Raw genomic sequence first — 21,222 nt, forward strand, 5'->3', positions numbered from 1 at the left:
AAAAGAAAATCCCATATCCTCATTATTTTTATGTTCTATGTCTCAGTTACTTCTAAGTCCAGTCTATGGTCTCTCCACAGACTCTTCATCTGTGATTGTGGTTTCTGGCTTTCGCCAGTTATTTTCTGTAGTCTACTTTTAGTAGGCTACAAGTGGTTTCAACGGATTATTACTAAATTTAGAGTAAATGCCTAGTAGCAATAGTCAACAAATCAAATAACAGTCAGATGAGTAATAAGAAAGTTAAATGTTATCCAGTGAAGTAGGCTACTTAATATTTAGGTAATGTCAAATCAAACCTACAGTATGAACCAGGGATTATTGCGCGCTCCTGTCGCTTTAAAAGGGAGCGCGCCCACAGTTTTTAAAGCTGTCAATCCCCTGCGTCACTACTACACGCTTGTCGCGGGCGAGAGTTGAGTTTACATTCAGGGCACGGAGTGAGAAACACTAATACACACTCTAAACAGCCAAACATACACACATCTCAGGGGAACAGGACAATGGCGTCTGCGAGTGTGGTGAGTCCGCAGCTCCTGGTATTGAAGAAAATCACCCTGCCGAGGAAGTCATCCTTGGAGAAGATGATGTTCAGGAGAGGCTCGGGGAGCGGCGGAGAGTGCGCATCGGTCACTGCTCAAGGGGAATCGAGAACTCATCCCTTGTCTCCGGGACCAGTGGGAGAAACGGCGGTAAAAGGAGGAATACCCGGTGAAGGATGCAGAGCTTCGGCCGCCCCTGCTGCGCCACGTAGCCCGGACCGGCACAGAAAGGAGGGCAGCACGGATTGCGAAAGGCGCACCACAGGCTGGACACGAACAAGTCAAAGCGGACACATTACCAGTGACTGCAACAGCAACACTGAGTGCGACTCCAACCACAACACAGGTGGTCGGAGGGGATCTCTCATGAGGTCGGGCATCAATGTCATGTCAAGCGCATCGCTTGCGAATGGGCACAAAGGAGCGCAAAGGCGCCGGAACTCGGCACACGGGAGACGGGACTCTCGGAGCGGAGACAGCGGACATCAGAGCATCTCCTCCTCTCCGTCGACGCAAGAGGAGAGCGGCGGTCTCCCGCTGGAGCGCCTCACACAGGGCAGGACCGGAGTCGTGAGGCTGGCCCGCCACGAACGTCCTCGCCGGGAGGCCTGGTCCATCTTCCCTCAGGGGGTGGACCCCCGGGTGAGGACAGAGACGGGAGAAGGACACCGGTTCGAGGCCAAGCTCGTTAAGCAGGCTTGGTGTGATTCCTGTCCTCGTCAGATCACTGCACAGGCACTCAGGTGTCAAAGTAAGTAGATGATGGTCCACCTGAGTATTTTGTCAATTCCCGAACTTCATGTGGTAGACTTTGACCTGTTGGTCCAATAAGCGACCAGCCAGTTTTGATCAAAACCTCACTTTTTCATATGCTGTAAATCAAACACATACATTTAAATGCCAACAATAGTTGCATCAGTTTGTGTGTTTATTGTCTTTTCCGTTTTGAAACGAAACGGTTAGAAAATACTTCACTGAGGGCAGTTTTGTAATTGGTTTCTGTTACACTGCTGGATTATTTTATGATGAGCATAGGGAGCCGGGAGCTTAACTCTTCCATACTGGTTTCTGTGTGTGTTTGTACACAAAAAAGTGTGCATGTGCCTTTGAGAGTGAGCCAGTATGACGGGGAAGGACATTACTGAGCATTTTGCTCCACAGACACAGCCAAAAACTGTCCATGGAAAGCCCATTATCTTGTCCTTCCAGCTTTGCCTCCCAGAGCTCTCACTCTGTGATTTGCAGCCTCTGCTCAGAGACAGGGAAAGACAGTGTGAGTGGTGCATTTTGTGTAATCCAGAAACACAACGGAAATGTTTGTAAATCTCACAGTTAATTGTGAGATTTATTGTTTGTGTATTTAATGGTATACTTACGGCCATTATACACAGTCAAGTGTAGTTTCTGGGGTCACATGAATACCGCTGAGAGCCGCTCAGGCTCTGATGACATCACTCTCACCTGCACTGCTCTGGGATTCATATAGTTTTGGCCAAGCCAATTTGACCTGGCAGCGTGGATATGTGACTCGTATACACACATGTGCACACATACAGTACAAGTCAAAAGTATATACACGCCTTTTACTAGAAACATTGAGTTCAGTGTCTTAGTATCAGCTCCTTTGTCTGCACTTAGGTGTGTGTATATAGTACATGCATGCACGATGCGTGTCTGTGTGTGTGTCAGTGAGTGCATGCTGCTGCTGACTTGGCATTGTGTCAGCAGCACTCTGTCATGGGGAAGCTGCGGCTGCACAGCAGTTTGAGATAAAGCAAATTGAAGGAGGGATTGAAAGTGAGGGAAGAAAGATAGAGAAACGGAAAGAGGAGAGACGGAACAAGAGAGAGAGAGAAAGAGAGGGTGACAAGTAGTTGGAAACAGGAATGGTAAAAAATTGTGCAGAGTCAGAGGAGAGGTGGAGAAAGGCAGGATGATAAAAATGAGGAGAGACGGAGAGCTAGGACAAGAGAGATGGGGAGGAAGGAGTGAGGGATAAGGGGAAAAGAACAAGAGTTTGTCCAGCACTGCGGAGCTGTCTGATTTAGTGTGTTATCAGCAAGAGCTCAGTGGAGCGAGAGCAGAGATTACTGAAGCACTATTCACTCACACACACACACACACACACACACACACACACAGAGTCATGAGTTTCTTTATAACCCAAGAACTTCACTGAGTTTTTTTTTTTCTCTCCACTAGTCCGTTTATGGATCAAGCTAATTAGCAGTAGCTTTATGCTGCCAGCAGCCGACCTCTAGAGTAAATTGTCCCTTTTTTTTTTTTCTCGGAAAACATCAGAGGTGAGTGCGGTGTACAGTCATGGGGGTCATTTATGACAAGCAATACAGATTTAGGCATTTCAGGGTATTTTTGCGGGGACAAGCGTAACCAAAACAGCCAAAATAGAAACAGCACGCACACACACATGCTCTTCTTTCAACTACACCCAGCAAATGACAGGGAGTGAGAGAACGGGAAGCCTCGCAACCATAAACAACCATCATTCTGTGCCTTTGTCTTGTTGTCTTTAATTCATCACCATGCCTCTATCTGCTTTGGCTTTGCTGCATATGAAGCTTATAGAAAATGCAGCTTGTTCCCCCCCCCCCCCCCCCCCCCCCGGGACAGTAGAGAGCGTTGTGATGTGGCCTTTCCCCACAGTGGAATCTGTCAATCCAGCCAGAGCTCCCAGTCTCATAGTCTGCCGCTTTGTTTTTCGTCATCGTGAAGTCCTTTGACTTTCTTTCCTACTGCTGGCTTTCGTTCGGATTTGTGCTTTTTTATTATCTTTATTGCTCCTCTCGGGAGTTAGATGTAGGTTTGATTTCGTGGTGCGTCCAAGCCACAGCAAGCCCCTCGTTATATGAATAAATACACACTACACGCATACAGACGAGAGCCGAATGTGGCACCAGAGCCTAATGGGGCGTAAAATAATGAAGCATATGACCAACATGTCTGATAAATGTGACAGTCTAGACATTTATGAGCTTTGTATGTCTGCTTTACTGACACTAATCAGGCTCATTTATTCATGGTCTTTTACTCCTAAAAAATGTTGTAAACAGATATTAGAAAAGCAAACTGTACAGGGAAGCTCAGTGTGTAACAGTGATATAAATCTGTACAGTAGATCTGGGTTGTATCCCATTATTGGTTGTTGTTTATTACTCCTCTCATGGTTTGATTCGTCATCTCTCCATGTTGTGCCATTGGTCCAGGGAGGCAGGGAGTGAGGGAGGGGAACGGCAGCCTCCTTAATCCCGGCTCAGGGTGTCTCCTGCCCGGGATTATGTCTCCGGGATAGAGAGGTTGGGATTACAGACTGGCAGACAGAGTCAGATGTCAGATTGATATTTAATTAAAGCTTTCAGGGAACCATGCTGTTGTGGCGCCCGTGCTCTGTCACAGCAACAGCACAAGACTCTTGGCTTATATACACAATTTGGGGTAACACTTTATCCCCCTATTTAGCATCTCAAAGCAGCATATGAACAATTAAAAGATCATTTATAACACACTACAATGTAGCTATAAGCAGATTTAAGGACATAATGTGTTTATTAGTGTATTTATACACAATTGTAACGTCTAAAAATAGATTTAAAGCCACCTGAAGTACACTGTAAGTATTGCGTGTAATCAGACATCATTACATATGATGAGAGCTATGTTGTAATTGTGTTGTCAAGTATTTGTTATTTTGTTCTAAGTGGCCATGTCTCACTGCGTACTTTGATTTGTTATTGGTCTCTGCTCTTTGTGTCAGAGCACTGTACAACAAGGTGAATGTCCCAGAGATCAGAGTTTCTCGAAACTTGATTTCACAACAAGAAAAAGCACAATGAACCATGTTTCATTACATGAGTAATGTAGCTCACGTACACATCTCAGAATTATTTATAGTAGGAATGAAGTATTAACTGTATTCGTGTTTAAACATTTGCAAACAGAGTAGAGATCCTCATCGTTACAGATCATCTACAGCAGCAGATGTGGGGTCGTCTGCTGGTCACCGCAGAGACAGGGATGGACACACACACACCTAAACACACACAAACATTTGCCATAGACCTTCAGTTACCCTCCCAGCATATTCTTTATGCCCCATGGCATTCCTGAACTCTCTATAGGGGATGTATTTTTTTTCTTCCTTAAACTCTTCCTTATTTTACCCCATCCTCTGGTCTGCACAGTACAGGCCTTGTCTCAGGAACCTTCTCGTCCGTTTCACATCGGTCCTCTCAAAGCTCCATTCACAGTGAAAGAAGAAAACACGGGAGGAGGGTTGTGTTAAATGGCTCATAACCTTCTTGTCCCGGCATACCATTGCCGCTGCCGCTCTGCCAGACCTGCGATGGATATAGTTTTAACTAGAATTCAGCCAAAACATTCCTTCTGAGCTCATGTGTTTCAGCTCTCTCCTCACCGTGCATCGCTGCTCTGCTGCATGTATGGCAGAACAGTGGGGATTTTCAACCAGGGCTATATTTAGGTTGCCCTTGGTGGATAGTGATAGCAGGACTGCAGAGGAAGAGGTGGTTAGAGCAGAAAGGACAGGACAAAGACATTCTTAAAAACATGTTAGTTGAGAGAGAGTTAGGGATTTTGGATAATTAGAAAAACGCACCTGACATCATCCAACGTAAACACAACAGACACTGCAGAGGTGATATCAAAGCATAACCTCCTTACGGTATTGCTCGTGATTATGTCATACGCTTGTGAGCGAACATCCTCTTCCTCTAAACTCTTCGATTTTAGAAGTAGGGCAGGAGGAGAACTCCCAGTGGCCCTCTCTCTCTCTCTTTCACAGTGCATATTAATAACTGACGGACTGCGCATCACCTCAACCCACACACACACACACACACACACAAGCACCCAGACACACACTTGATGTGATGCATGTCCTTCACACCGGCAAGATATGACACTGCGGGGTTAGACAGGGTGGCTGAGTCACTTCCCCTCAACCAGGCTGTGGGTTTCACACCGAGGAGACAGAAAAAGCGAGGAGAAGAGGGAAGGTAGCGTGGATAAGCAGCTCTGCAGTGGTTTGTGACATTTCTGCCTTTATTGTGTGGAGATCTCACCGTGGCCTTCACTACTGAATGAAGTGTATACAGTCGACCGCTGAGGGGACGGGAAAGGAGAAAGGCTCCTGTTGCTGGAAAGAGAGGAAAGAGGGGGAACAGAAAAGCCAGGATTGGGTCTGCATTTGGGGGTCTCTGTCTCTTTAAGCTGGCTGTTTGTTACTGCAGAGTGTGTGGGTGCTGCAGTAGAGAAAGAGAGAGAGAGAGGGGGAGAGAGAAAGAAGGGAGAGAGAAAGAGAGAGGATGAGAGAGCAGTGATAACAGAGAAACGATAGGACGTCAGAGGGACAAGTAGCACAGCAGAGATTCAGGGCTCATGTCCGCACGCTTGGGTGTGAGGAGGAGTGCTGAGGTGCAGGCCAGAGAGGAAAAAAAGAGTGAGGCTAGTAGAGAGGTGAGAGCTTTAGGGAGCGTGTAAGGAGTACAGGTGGAGGGGTGGCAGAGCGAGTGGAGAGGGGGCTGTTTATTCGGAGCGTGGCACCGGTGGCAGAGTGGCTGCGCTGGGATGGCAGAGGGGGGCACTGGGGGGGCTGGCGCTGGGGCAGTCCTCAGAGGGACAGGGGCAGCCAGGGGCAGGACAGGAGGGCCAGCGAGGGCTACGCGCACAGGACGGTGCCTGCCGGATGGTGCCACCATGCTCCATCCATGGCACAGATAGCACCTCTCGTCCCGGAGGAAGGGACAGGGGTTGGGGTTGAGGTCGAATCCGGGGACGTTAAAGCGGTCGGGGTGGGCAGAACATTTCTCGGCCAGGTGTCTCTGCATCTTGAGGAGGTCAGGGGGGATTCGGAAGGGGAAGTCGGCAGCGCCTGCTTTGGACAGGTGTCACGCAGGCTGGGGAGGCTGCTGAAGAGGCTGCCTAAGTCTCGCTCCTGGAGCGACAGCCTGAGGATCCTCCGAAGATCATCCTCCAATGGATCGCTTCTCACCACCTCAGGTATGAAGAGGGGAGGAGAGTGGAGTGTGCGCAAGTAGAAAAACCTGAAAAATGAGATTTAGAAGTTGCGTAAGAAAGCTGATCAGTTTTGTGGTGATGAAAATAGGGGTCAGTATTTTGGAGCAAAGGGGTATGATGAGTAGACACTTTTGCCTTGTGTCAGGATGAACAGGGTTGGCCTCAGAGGCCGGCTGTGGGCCAAAATATTTGGGTATTGTGTGCATCAATCTGCCTATCTGTGAACTGCAATGCCCTCCAGCCCTGTTATTCTTTGTCTATATGCCCCCCCTCTATCGGCTGATCTATGTTTGTTTGCTCTTTGTGTAAGAGCACATAGTGTCTATGTGTCTATGATCATGTGTTAGCAGTGACGACAGAGGCTAAAGATTGGCAGAATAGTCCAGTAAACTGGTAATATTAAAGCAGCAGTGGTGATCTACAGTGAATTTGTCTCTCTCTTTCACGTATATACACACACAAACACAGAAAATCTACACATTTTCAATCTGTCTAGAAAATCCTATGTAAGTGGATTATCATATTGACTTTCATATTTGTAACAGGAATTTGAGATAAGAGTGAAGCTGCTGGAGGCTGCATGGCATCGATTTTTCCCATGTTTTCTCCAAATAGAGGACTGGCTAATGCAGGATTTTTTGGGGGGGGGGGGGGGGTGATGATGAATACATAATGTATCATTAACACAAAGTGTGGCTCGAGTGAAAAGAGACAGGGAGCAAAAATGGACGGGCGCTGCAGAATTATTGATTCATTCACAGCAAGAGACTGACAGCTGAGTAAAAACAAGATTTTGCTGCAGCTCTTTAGTGTTTAAGTGTGTGTATGTGTGTGTGTGTGTGCGTGCCTGATAAGACCCTGACCAAACATGACTCAGGGAGCTGCTCATCAAGAGCTCATCACTCAACCTGAGTGACATGACGTCACGCTGCGGTCTCAAAAGCTTCAGAAACGTCAACACCAGCTACCGCAGACAGATAATGGATATTTTTAGATGGTGTTCTCTGTAAGGGAACCCAGTCAATCCTCAGTTCCTCTTTCCTTGTGTCTTCTATCTATGATTATTTCCTGCCAAAGTCGTGGTCTTGGATGACGCTTATATAAATATAATAACTTGATGACTGTACTCGCACATATTGTGGCCTTCATTACCAGATGGAGTTTGCTCAGTCGTCATGGCAATGGTTCAGTTATCATCTTGATAGCAGGTGGTTGTATATGGTTCTACACATCACACAGTGCCAATTGAGAAAATTCCATTTCATCAGCTGATGAAGGCCATGAGATGTGGCTGAAAGCACCAGAAGAAATATAGTAAATGGACCTTGAGTTAATATTTTGTCAACAGTTTGATTGTTTTATGTGATTTTGCCTACATGTCAAGATCAGAATAATGTTTTTATCTGTATTTTGAAATTGCATGAAGCTGTACAGCCCAGTCCTGCCACACAGATGGTCGAGCAGTTGGAAAATACAGAACACTTCTTGGGAATTTTTGCGATTGCTACAATTAGGTGGCAATCGAACAAGACAGCAATAAACTTACAATACTTACAACAAAGTGACATACACTCAGTGTTACTTTCTGTGGAGATTCTGGCGTAAGCAGTCCGTGTGAGGTTGTTCCAAGAGCCATGTTTTGGTTGTTTGGTTGTTATTTCAGAATGACTTCAAGAGCCAAAACAAAAAACAGCTGCTGCTAATCAAGAATGGATTGTTGCTACAATGCATTCTTGATTAACTTACTCATCATGAAAATATTTCATCATCTCAGTTCTGTTAACCCTCAGAAGAGCATCCATCCGAAATTATGATAGGAAACTACTAAATGATGAAATAATGATGTGATCATCAGCTTCAGGAATGTTCTCAAGAGTCAAAAACATACCCCTTTAAACATTCGGCTGCGTCCATTTGCAGCTCAGACGGAAAAAGCCTTTCAAAAACAAATTAAAGCTGGGCTCTACTCTTGTTTGGTTAATTCTGGGGAGCATCTGTAGCTAGACAGATGGAGCAATTGGGAAAGAGTAAGATAGAGACCCTGCAGTGATGGGGATAAAGAATGTCAGAAATTAAAATATGAAATTACTTCTCACACACAGATGTCAAGGTGAACGGGGTCAGATTTTATTTAGGTTGGGACAGATTTGTTTGGTCATCTCCGGTAGGTCAGCATATGAAGTGCATATCCTGGAAGCTCATTTAGTGAGTAAAGGAGACAGCATGTAAGAAAATGGAAAAAAAGTGTAATATTTGATTTAATGATGGACTGAGAGATGGAAAATTGTAGTATGAGTAGCATGGTGTGTATGTGTATGAGCCACACAGTAGGAGAACATGTATAACTGCTCCAAATGAGCTCTGATGGGATCAGACTGGATAAAGCCCCCCCAAAGACCCCAAAGCTGCTCTTAATTCCCTCGTAAGACCTGCAGAGCTCCCTTTAGGTTCATTAGTGACCGTGTTAATATCTTTGCCCCCACATTATAGCTACCTATCCCCTATTTACCCCCTCCTCCCTTTGTCATCGAGACAATGAGAAAAAAAACTAAATGTCTCTCTCTCAGTCTCTCTATCTGGTGCCATACAGACATCCTCCGTGACCTGAGAAACACCACTAATCTGTGTCTTTATCCTCTCTTGTCTGTCCCACACCCACTGTCTCACAGAAAAAACAAACCACCCACATCCCCTATCTTCCAGTCCTCTTTCTGTCTTGCACATACATACACAAACAGCACTTAGTCCAGTTTTCATCACACACAGGAACATCTCGGGTTACAAGAGATGATGCAGAAACAGGACAATTTTCTGCCTCCTTGGTCTTCCAAAGCACGATGGGAATGGAGAGGAAAAAAACAAAAGAAAGACATTTTGGGAGACAGAAAACAGAAACATAACCGTGGAAATTTTTCCCTCTACAAAGGCAATCTGAGCGCCCTCTTTTGAGAGCATAATTGTCGTCGTTTAACGCACTGAAATCAAAGCTCCTCCTTTCCTGTCTTCCCTCGCAGCGGGTGTTATTGACCCAAGTGCAGCAGAGGAAGTTAAGACAGCCACCACATATAGATCTCTACATAGTATAGATCTAAGCTCCGTTATCTCTTTTCCACTGCACTGATGGATTCTCCCAGCGCTGTTCATCTCTCCATCTCTTTCTGTTTCTATTTGCATCATCACCCCTCTTTGTCTGGAGGCAGTGTCATTTTAAAAGCAGTCAGACTGGAATGATGGGATGAGGGGCCAAGGAAGAGTGTGTGTGCTCATCTCCTGCCATAGAGGAGCAACCGAGGCCAGTCTACCATGGCGAGTGCGACACATAACACCACAGCCCTTCTTCCTGTTGAGACAACACACACGGGCTGCAGAAATTATGGCTCTGCGCAGTGGGAAGAGATGCTGATGAGTGTTTATGGCTCTACTTCATTACAGTCATCTCTTGGTGTCTTGTCCTCACATGCACATGCGTGTGCATGTTTATGTGTGTTCCCTGTCATTAAATTGTCTACATTTTATAGTAGCTTTATTTCACCAAGAAATGCCTCTCTGAGATTGAATATCTTTTACAGGACTGCCCTGAGCAGCAGCACATAGTAGTTACAAAACATAATACAGACTCAAAAGGAAAGTAAAACAGAAAAATAGAAAACCACATACACAAAAATAGAAATACACAAGAACTAAAGTATATCAAGACTCTAAAAAGATATAGTGGAATTATAAAGACCTGTTGATAAGGATAAAAGAATGAAAAGATTCAAAGCTCTGCAGTTCTTAAAAGTATCTTAAAAGGCCAGTCAAATAACACAGTCTCTAAACACTGACAGCTAGATTAACTCGCCTTCATATCATAAATACTTTTAAAAGAGTCCAGTGAAGCAGGTTCTTGAAGTTTAATATGTGATTGAAGCACTTTCCGATCAAAGGGAGCAGAATACATTAAGGTCCTCTTCCCTGGTCCAGTACGGAATTTAAAGGGGACATATTATGCTTTTATGATTTTCTGTCATTTTTATACTGTTATAATAAGGGATTTCTATATTAAACATGGTCAAAGTTCCAAAACTTTAGGTGACCGTATTTAAAAATGTCATCTTGAAGTCAAAAACCAGGGCTTCAGCCTGATCTGAACGCTCCGTTTGCAAAGTTACCTCTACTTCCCCATCGAACATCAGATCATTTATGCATTCCCACATATGTCCGTCAGTTCTGTAGCCTTTGTTGCTAAGGTTCTTCCATGGGTTGTTGACGTTGTCCACTCGCATATTTTGCATCAGAATTCTGGCTTGAACATGTATGGATGTATTTGAGAAGTTTATATTTCAAGTAAAGAATGAGAAAAAGATCGTGAGGGGGTCCTTAAAGAAACAGGAGCTAACGTCCTGTTTCAGACAGAGGCTGAACTGAGGGGCTGCATTAAGGGCCAGTATGAGATAAATAAGGATTTTTTTCTAACTGTAAATCATGCAAAGATCTTCCAACAGAGCCCCAGAATATAAATATAGACCTGGAAATGTGCATGAAGAATCAAAACAAAATACAGGAAGTAAAAGGTAGTTCCCATAATTTGGAATATATATAAAATAAGATAGCAAGAATACTATTGAAAATCTACTGAACTGGACCAATGAATGAGTCAACTTTATTATAAAGAATCCAGTGATGGGAGTTCCTCAAACAAAACCTGTTCCCTAAGTGGACCTGAAAACAACTTCTCCTAAAAATCCAGCTGAGGGGAATCTGCTTTTTTTCTTAAAATTCAAGCAACTTCCCCATCCGACGTAACACTGTACTTTCCACTGGTGAATACAGGGAACTCTCTGCAAGTCCGAACATGGAGTCCAGAGGGGGATTTTTTGTCTCAGGCACTCAAACTAGTATCATGCTAGAAAAGTCACACAAGAAAAAATCTCCAATTTGCTGACTCCTCGCCTCTCTTACTTTCGCTTTCATGCTTCTCCTTCGTGTTTCTCTCTGATTGTGCCTGTGTCAGCATGTCTGGATAACCTTCAGAGCTCTTCTGGGTCACTGGATCACTGCTACACTTTCTCCACCCGCTCATTAGCACTCACACAGGCATGGCACAGCATCCCAAGGAGGTACATGTGATACTAGGTGTGCGCATACATCCAGGATATACACAAACTCATGCATATACATAAGAAAACATCTGAATTGCTTGACTTTTACAAGTTACAGAGGCACATTGAAGCTACTGAAAGTAGTACCTTAAATGTAACACTTATTATAATCTTAAAACTTAATTCTCCAAATTCAAGTCCATACCTGTGGTCAGTTCAGTGTAAAACAAGGATGTAAGTACAAGACACACTGCCCTTGTCAGCACAAATATATCATACCACAAATTTCTGTCCAAAATGTTTTTTTGTACAAAAATGCTGAAATGCTAATTTCTCTGCGTGCTAATGTACATGTGTCAGTGAGAGACAGCTTGCATTATCAGTGTGGGAATAATCTGGATCCTAAGTGAACCGAGACTTGCTGACAGTGGTGTATCACAAGGTAGGTGTGTCTCAGGAAAGTTTCCACCTCTGAGCATTCCTCATGTTTTCCTTAGAGTTCGCCCAGCAGCAATTCCTGTCTTCAATATGAATTATCAGGTTAACGGTGGAGGGCGGTGTCTTCTCTCTTAAGTCACCACCAGCCAACACCAACACTGATTGCTGTCTTGGGAATGACAGCAGACGCTAAAATGATATGGCTGGCAATTTACAGAGCTTTCGTAGCTTGTGCTAATATCACAACTACTTTGTACTAAAGTTCTTTGAGAAGTTTCAAACGTAGGACAAGTCAAGAGGTTGTGATATGTAGCACAACAAGCAAGCTAGCAGTTATATCTTTTAAACTTGCATTAAATCATTTTTTGGCCACATGGGGGCAGCGGAAACAATCTGTGAACACAACACTGACTTCACATTTTAGGTTGATAAGGCGACTTGGTTAGCATACAGTTGTCTATCACAACCAATACATACAGAGCAATTTTAGCATTCACTCTGAGTCTTTTTTTTTGGCCAGCTGGTGAATGTAACTCCAAAATTCACTCTGTTTTAGGTCTGTTTTTGGTCTCTACTGAATTCTGAGGAAAATATATGGCTCTTAAGCTGCTTAATGCTCCACTATGGCACCAGCAGGTGCCTGGACACGTAGAATATAGCTTGCTGACAAAATCTGCAGCCAAAAACAATACTATGAGAGTGAACCAAAACAGTAACGTTGTGCACCAGAAAACCAAAGCAATGAGTTTAATGATGCTAAATAGCTCCATAGAGCTTGGAGGAATTGAACAGTCAGGTAATAATACTCTTCATAATTCATCGTTATTATAAAAATCTAAATTGTAGCTGCTTTAAGTTTGGTTTATATGCAAGCGAAGGCACAGTCTCTAACCCAGGATAAAAATGGGTAGAGTAAATGAAGGAAAACATGGCAGGAAAGGAGTTTCTTTCCTCCTTTCCCCTTTGTGTTTCCTTTTCTCTTCTCTTTCTACAGTGACCTCTAAATTTTCATGAGCAGAATATCCCTTATCTGAACTCTCCTCTTTCCTAGACACATCCCTGCTGTCAGCGATACTCTGCAGCCCTTCCCTCTCAGTCTCCCTCTGCCAAACCTGTGTCTGTCACACACACACACACACACACACTTATGTCTTTCTCTCTTAATGCGGTGACCTCTAAACTGTCACAACCAAGGTATCCTTTATCTGAACTTGCTTCCTTGCTAGACACATCCCTCCTGTCAGTAAGCCCTGTCCCGTTTCTCTTTACACTTCTTCTTATCCATGCTTCTCTGCGTTACTGAATTTCAGCAATCAGGCTCACTGTATTCCAGCTTGTGCAAGATACATGAAGCATTTAATTCCTAAACAATGAATTTGTAAAAAAAAAAATCCTGCAGTTCTGGGCATGATATCGGTGATTATTTTAAGGTTCATAGCTAATTAATAACTCAAAAAGCCTCCATGCAGCATTCTACCAGTGACCTTATATAAGCAAGCTCTTCTCTTTCTACAGTGGTCATCAAGAAGCTTGTTACCATGGTTACAGTTCTGATGCTGCGTGTGAGAGACGCAGTGTTGTCCCTCTCTGTGTAGGATACAGACAGAGCCACTACTATCAGTAGACAGGAAAACAACCAGGCTTAGCTTAGCTCATACATGCAGGAAGGACAGCATTGACTGCAGCAACCAAGAGGTGCACTAGAAAACTACACAGCAAATATTTTTAAGCAAGTAAGCGACAGTTGAAATGATTTAATGTTTTTATTTATTTATGTTGTACGGAGTTTTATTTAAGAGGCCTTCCTGTATGAGGACCATAAAAAGGGATCTGACTCAGAGTTTCCCCCAAACTGCAGTCCTCTCTTTTATCCATGTGGTTTTAAAATCTCTCTTTTTTATTTAGCACAGATTTTACCAACAGAGATGTCAGATGTGAGGCTGTGCGTGTCACTGGAAAGCCTCTGGGTACAATAAAGTCTGCACAGCAATAACAAGCCAAGGCTGTCATATGTGGAACCAACTAAAAATTAAAGTACAACAGTCTGGGGAAGTTCTGGGGGAAGTACGTAAATCTATTCTTTTCTGGCTGAGCTGTAGATGGGAGTTGACTGTGCCAGCGCTGCTATACTGATACACTTTGTTGGCCTTGAATGTATAAGTGGACTGTCCATTGTTATAAAACATTATGTCTATTACATCATGTGTTTGTTTCTGTTATGTTCAATGCTGGACTTTGTACAGTAGGTCCATTATAAATTGTGTAATGTCTCTGCACCAGAAGATATCATGTTTCTTTGAGACAATGGTACATAGCAAAACATTTCCTGCCATCTGTAGTAAATGAGATGTAACAACAGAAGTGGATCTCAAAGTTGCAACCTACAAAAAGTAGTTGCTCAACTAATTTTCCATGTTATAACAATAAGTTGAGAGGTATATTTTATGTGTGCAGAATTAAATCTAGATACACACAAACAGGTGTTGTCAGTTACTTTCTTTATAGTCTAATAACTTGTAGGTGTGAGTCTGGCATTAGCCACTAGATGGAGCTAGCTTGATATGTAAAGGGAGCTTTTGCAGGACTACATATGTTTGATTCAATGACTTTGTTCAGGCTATCTAGTTTAACTTTCACACTTACAGTTGACTAAACAACATTCCACTCTCTGACACGAAATAGCATGGAGGAATATTGTCAATACACAAACTGTTGGATCGGTGTTTGACAGTGTTTCATTCACTACTGCTAACTAAGTATTACTCTTTTCTCTAATTGGTGTGTTTTTGTGCTCATCAGACTGCAGCTACACCTGTCACCTGGAGTGTGAGAGTCAGGTCCAGGTGGACTGCAACCAGAGGGACAGGAAAGAAACTCCATCTCCCAGAAGCCATTGCTCCACAGCTCATCAGCACAAGGTGAGCATTTCATATACTAATAGTGTAACATACTGTATTAGTAGGATTAGACTTACACTGATAAATAGCACAAACATTCATCTATGATTTACTGTAGTGTCAGTGTTAGTGTGTGTGTGTGTGTGTGCGTCGTGCAGAGGTGTACATGAGCCAGGACTGGGTAAGGCAGGGTTCATTCTTTTAGCAAGCCTTCAGTTTTACATAATCATCCTCCTCTTGCACAACATGCCTCTCATCCTCCTCGGCTGTCTGCTTACGAATTTATATATGCACTCATTTGCTTTTTTTGGTCACAGAATGTTCCCGGGACAGAATATGCTATGTCACATCAGCATCCGATGTACCTTCCTCTCTCTCCTCTGCCTGTTCTCTTACTCTCATGGCTTACGCTTACGCTCCTGTTGGTAGTCTCCCTGCAGCCTCTGTCCTGCAGTGTGCCATTGATTTATTCAATCAGTGATTTCCTTACTTCCTCAGCTTCTTGGATTGTTCTGTGTGCTTGTGGAATATTTCAGTATTTTGAAATATAACAAGGTGTCAAGTGACACAGTTGAAACTGATCGGTGATTCAAGCAGACTTTTGTACATCAAATCTGAAATTTCAGCCATGCTTCCATACTCTCATACTGTCCGAGACATGAGATATATCTACCAATACAGTAATTATGTAAAATTCATCCTCAAAATAATACTGCTCCCACTCTTTGTGTAAGCACGTGTGTGTGTGTGTGTGTACAGGATTCTGCTCTTGGCATCCCAGCCTCAGTCACCCACGCAATGTGGTCCAGCACACACACGCACACACACACACACACACACACACACATCATGCATGAGAGAGAGCTGGATAACCCTGCAAGCTTGCAGCAGAATGTTGGCAGCTACTCTGTGCCCAAGGGGGCAGATAACACAAAATTAGATCCCTGGTGATGTGCCAGGTAGTACTCTGCTTCTAGAAAGAATGAGCAAATACACACAATCATGCTGACCTGAAACATGTCAATGGAGATGGCAAGAACTGAAGCAAGAGAGGATAATGTCTGTTACTAAATGTCTTTGTCTGAAGTGCTACTACTCTCAGCAAGTTAAACGGGTGTGCAGATGAAGATAATGAGCTAAAAGTCAGAATTAAGCGAGCGTTGATGATGTCATGTCTTGGAGGTATATGAACCAAGAGCTGACACTCCCGTTTGGCTCATAGAGGACATTTGTGCTGCAGACAAGAGGAGAGATGACAGTTTATTTCCTGCGGTTCCCTACTCTCCCTTTTGCTCGCCATTATAGCTGCTCCTCTGTGTGTTGTGCAGTTGTATTCTCTTTCTCCTTTATCTTTACGGGTCCTTATTATATGTGCATCAGCAGAAATTGATCCCCTTTCCCACCAATACGCACAGACACTGCTGCAGTCACACATACATGAAGCACACAGACCTGGTTTCATCGACTTGAAGCCAGCAGGAGTGTCGTTTAGCGTGTGTGTGTGTGTGCGTGTGCCTGTGTGCGTGCGTGCGTGTGTGTGTGTGTAGCATCCCACCCCCTGTGTGCGCCCTTCTCCCGTAGTGATTACACTGATGGAAGCAAGGAGCAGAGCTGCAGGTAATCAGTCTTCAAACCTGACAGACACCCGATGAAATGATGACATACAGTCCCTGCCATCCTAAAGCTCTCCTGCAGCATATAGGTTTACGTACAGTGTAATCCTGTCTGAGTAGATTTTAAAATCATATTACACACACAGAAACAGCGTGTGCAGACAGATGCACGTATGCGCAATCAATCTCAGCGGTGACGGGGGGCATTAGCAGCTTTTTGATGAGAGGGTCACTGGCGGAGTCAGAGGGCAGATTGAAGGGTCAGTGTAAGGTTAGAGGTCGCTGTAATCTCTATTGTGAGGGCAATCATTCATTATTTTCTTGATCTCACTTTAAGTACCACAAGCCCACCTCTCCACCAACAAACTACCGGTGATAGTGCAGCTGTGGAGTTTTTCTGCACTGTATCTTTCCCTGATTGGCTTGACTTTTAACAGATTAGTCCTAATTATAGCATGGGTCTACATAAAACCCACATGTTTACGATGGTTGTGATGGTTTCTAGTGAATCTCTGCATGCTGCAGCAGAACGTCACAAGCAGAGCAGCCATCTTCCCCAGTCTCTACGCTGCTTCCTGTCAGTGCAATTCTGCTGCTCTCATGTATGTAAAACAGGAGCTGTGAGACTTCATATCTCTCACTCATCAGCGTTTCTCTCTCTACTTACCCATGTCTCTCTCTATCTCTCCCTCGCCTTCTGTAAGAGGAAGTGGCCGTGCTCTGCAGGGTGCAGTAGCTCGCAGGAAGAGAGAGAGAGAGAGAGAGAAAGAGAGAGAGAGAGAGAGCAAGTGGAGGGAGAAAGGGGGAGGGTGTTTGCACTCAACCACAGATGGTTGAGCAAGGCTGCAAGAGAGTGAGGGAGGAAAACGTACAAAGACAGAGAGAGAAGAGAGGAGAGGGAGGACAAGAGTAAGAATGAGAAGCTGAGTGGGAGGCATCTGTCTCTCTGGTAGTATTGCCAAAGCAACGGATAGAAGTGGAGAGAGGAGGAGCTCAGGGTTTGTGAGCGTCTTGTCGCTGCAACCAAAAGATCTTCTGTCGCTGTTTACTCTGGATGGATGCTCACACACATAAACGCCGGCATAATTGAGCTGCCGCTGCTCCTACAACAACCGGGGACTTGAACCAGACCTGTAGCCGTGTGTTTGATCGCTGTTGTGTGAGACACAGAACAGGACGAAAGCAGGATGTGGTATTGCCTACATGTCTGTATGAGCGTTTGTTTGCGGGTATAACAGGTGCTCTCAGGTGATCAGCGTTAACTTGAAACCAAGCTGTAAACTGACTCCATGATGCCAGTATGTGCCTGTGTGAGACAGTTACGTGCTGTGTATGAGCGTGTGCATGTTTAGCTGCGAATGACCAGGTGCATATATGGTATCTGTGTGTGTGTGTGACACCGGCGTCAGAGCAACACACACACGCGTCAGGAGGAAGTGACACGTCTGTACTCGCTCTCGGATTTCCTGGTCCCCTCTCCGGTGGCACGCCAAGCGCCGAATCTGAGTCAAGCTCACCTGTCTCGCCCTTACAGGTGGGACTTTAACTCTCTGGATGCCTCAGCAGAGGAGCACTGCCTTTTTCCTGGATGAGCACAGGACGGTTACATGCGTGTAGACTCTGACCGTGGCTGAGTGTCACATCAGCCCCGCATTTTGAGATAAACCAACACTTCCTCAAGCCCTCAGCGTGCTGGTCTGGTGCTGCTGAGCTGGTGCCAGAGGACATCCCCGGACCTCTCCATGACTGTCAACACAGTGCTGACCCCCTCCATGACTAGCAGTAACAGTATGAGCAGCGGGTACTGCAGCCTGGACGATGAGAGCAGTGAAGACTTCACTTTCTTCACAGCCAAGACCTCGTTCTTCCGCAAGCCCAAGCATGCAGCGAAGGTACAGAAACGTTACAAGACTCTGACACATAGATTGATTATATGATAGGGGTAAAACAAACACAGATGGGTCAGGCAGATCGTGTTTCACTTGGGCTGAGAAACAAACTGCCATTTCTATCAAAAACATGCATCCAAAAAGCAGAAGTATTAAGAGGAAGTGGTGATGTTTGTGCACGCCTTAGTAGGCCTGTAGGTGTGTGTGTGTGTGTGAATGTATGTGAGAGTTTAGGAAGAGGTTACTCTCATACATCTATTGTGTAACATTGATCTGCCGTCCTGTCAGCCTTGTTCATCAACCTTGATGCCTTTTGGCAGCTCGTTTATCATGTGAGTGGCTAGCAAAGATTTAGCATCATAGTCTGAAAACACTATTTAGAGGGTGAAGGCGAGAATGTTCCGGATCATACTGCGGGGTGGTTTCATCTCAGACTGTTAACAACAGTCAGCAGAGATAATGCGTTTGAAGTGTTTTAACACAGATACAGAGTTAATGACAGCCTATAGATTCCATAGAGGCTTCTTCTCTACAATGCGTGGGTGAGGTTTCTGTGGAAACTAAGCTGGTACTTTTGCATTAGAATGTGTTTGCATGTGTGAATGTGAATGTGTGTGTAGGGCAACTACTTAACTGTAGCAAACCATTTTCCTTGTTACCATAGCAACTGATGGTTTTGTTAGCACTCTGTACACACTTCCTGAGATTTGGTTTTGGTCTACAGTACATTTGCACGTAATTGTGTCATGTTCCAAAACAGCATTATATACTACTGGCTCTGCAGGGTGTTAGGTGCTGCTTCTTTTGTTGTTGGGGCTTGTGCCATGGTGCACAGTATGTGATTGATTGATTTTCTATAGCAAAACAGAGAGAAAGGATAAAAAGAACGAGAGTATCTAAGTGTTTCTGGTTGAAATGACTGAAACTACGTTGACATTTACATTCATGCAAACATGCTGAGCCCTCTTCTTTCTGCCCTTGTCCTGGCAGTGCCTTTGGTGTCTGATTTGGAGAAGGTATAATCTCTGAATAATTGACCAGCTGTGTTGTCAGCGTGTGGAGTTAGGGTTGCTGCCATGCTGAGACAGAAGGGTATTGGGGTTAGCTTGTTTGGAGCTGCCAATGCAGATATTGCCAGCTGATGGAGCCTTATTTCTCTGGTAGCCCAAGGAAAATGGTTTGAAATATAATATTAGCAGCACTGTCAGCTACTGAACAGAGGAGGTAATGGCTTTCCATCCTCAAACTGCTAAGAGTCTTCTGAGCAGAACAGCTAAAAGTATCCCTGCAGTGCACTGCATCTTCCTGGAGCTAGTGTCCTGTTTTTTCCCCCCTCTGTTTGAATATGAAAAGGAGATATGCAAAGAAGTGTGTGGCATTCTGTGAACAGAGGTACTTTGTATATAAGGCATTCAGTATCGGTCACTGTGTAAAGCCTGCTTGTGCCCACTTACTTAAACAGACACACATCAATACACACAGGGAGACACTTACATTCATCAAAACTGTGAAAGGGGACTTCAGATCCTCTTTTCTTTATGAATTATTTCCAGAGCTGAGCCTTTTGCTCCAGATAAGCCGGCCAGCTTTAATGTGTTTTGTGTGCATGTATGTGTGTGTGTGTGTGTGTGTGTGTGTGTTCACTGTAGAGTAGTGGGTATGTGCATTTTTCTCTGGTCTGCTTTATGATGCAGTGTAAATGAACAAGGTACATCACTTTTGGTGATATAAAATATATTCCCACATACACATGCAGGTCACACACCATATAGACAGCCTCATACATTATACACAGCACACATCTGACAACACTGGTTGGAAACAAAGATTGTCTGTTGTGTGTAGAGGTGGACTCAATATTGTACTCATGTACTGTATTACAGTAAGTATGGTTTTGAAGCACTGGTGCTTAGCATGAGTATTTCTATTTTTTACAACTTTACACCTACTCCTACACTACTCTGTATTTCAGATACACTCTCAGATATCAGATTTTTAAGTGCATTACTTTTTTTTTCTGAGGGCTGTAGTTGCTAGTGACATCACAGATAAATACCATCTGTACAAAATGCATGATAGACAACAAACCATAAAATATGATGAATAACAACAGTATAAAAAGAAATTAGACTTAGCACCACTGAGACCAGATACAACATCAAAACACTGCCAACAAAATAACTTATATAAAATACCACTTTTTACATTGTGGAAAAGATCAGTATGTACTGTATGTGTGTGTTTGTGGGCATGCATTTGTACTTGTATTACTCATCTAGTGGGGACATAAACTGTTTACATAGTCACGTTGTGGGGACTCACCTCACAAAGCAAGTCTCCATCATGTAAATAATTAAATTTTAGGGTGAAGACTTGGTTTAAGGTTAAGGTAACTAAGGCATGTAGCGGTTAATGTTAGAATAAGGGTGCTAGAAGTGATGGAAACACGACTGCGTGTATGTGTGTACTCTTGGCAGTGGCACACAGCAGTCTCTGAGCTGTGAAATAGAATCAGTGTGTGTGTTCCTGATCATGCGTCTCATCCTCGACACTTGACCCAGTAAAGGCGTTTTATTCAACTCACGCTGTGATCAGTATGTGTGTGTGTGTTTGTTTTTGTGCGTTGTGTGCATGTACATGTCCATTTGTTAAAAATATGTCTACATTTCTTATTTTGTATCATCTGAGTATTGTGAGTTTAGTTCTTA

The 21,222-nt window shown here is 44.0% G+C and overlaps 1 protein-coding gene across 2 annotated transcripts in view; it reads left to right on the forward strand.

Annotated features, from left to right (window-relative positions):
* The window catches only part of rassf5 (Ras association domain family member 5), a 28,267-nt gene continuing 7,045 nt past the window's right edge, over positions 1-21,222 (forward strand). The window contains exons 1-2 of one of the 2 annotated variants that reach the window (XM_042407349.1): positions 1-1,293; positions 14,915-15,033. In XM_042407349.1, the coding sequence (XP_042263283.1) occupies positions 504-1,293; positions 14,915-15,033 (909 nt within the window). In that variant the 5' untranslated portion in view covers positions 1-503. Of the gene's footprint in view, positions 1,294-14,914; positions 15,034-17,492; positions 18,518-21,222 lie in introns of those variants that run through there. The other variant, XM_042407350.1, reaches the window with a different exon arrangement.

This window comes from Thunnus maccoyii, chromosome 3, assembly GCF_910596095.1.
Source record: "Thunnus maccoyii chromosome 3, fThuMac1.1, whole genome shotgun sequence".
Classification (NCBI taxonomy): Eukaryota; Metazoa; Chordata; class Actinopteri; order Scombriformes; family Scombridae; genus Thunnus; species Thunnus maccoyii.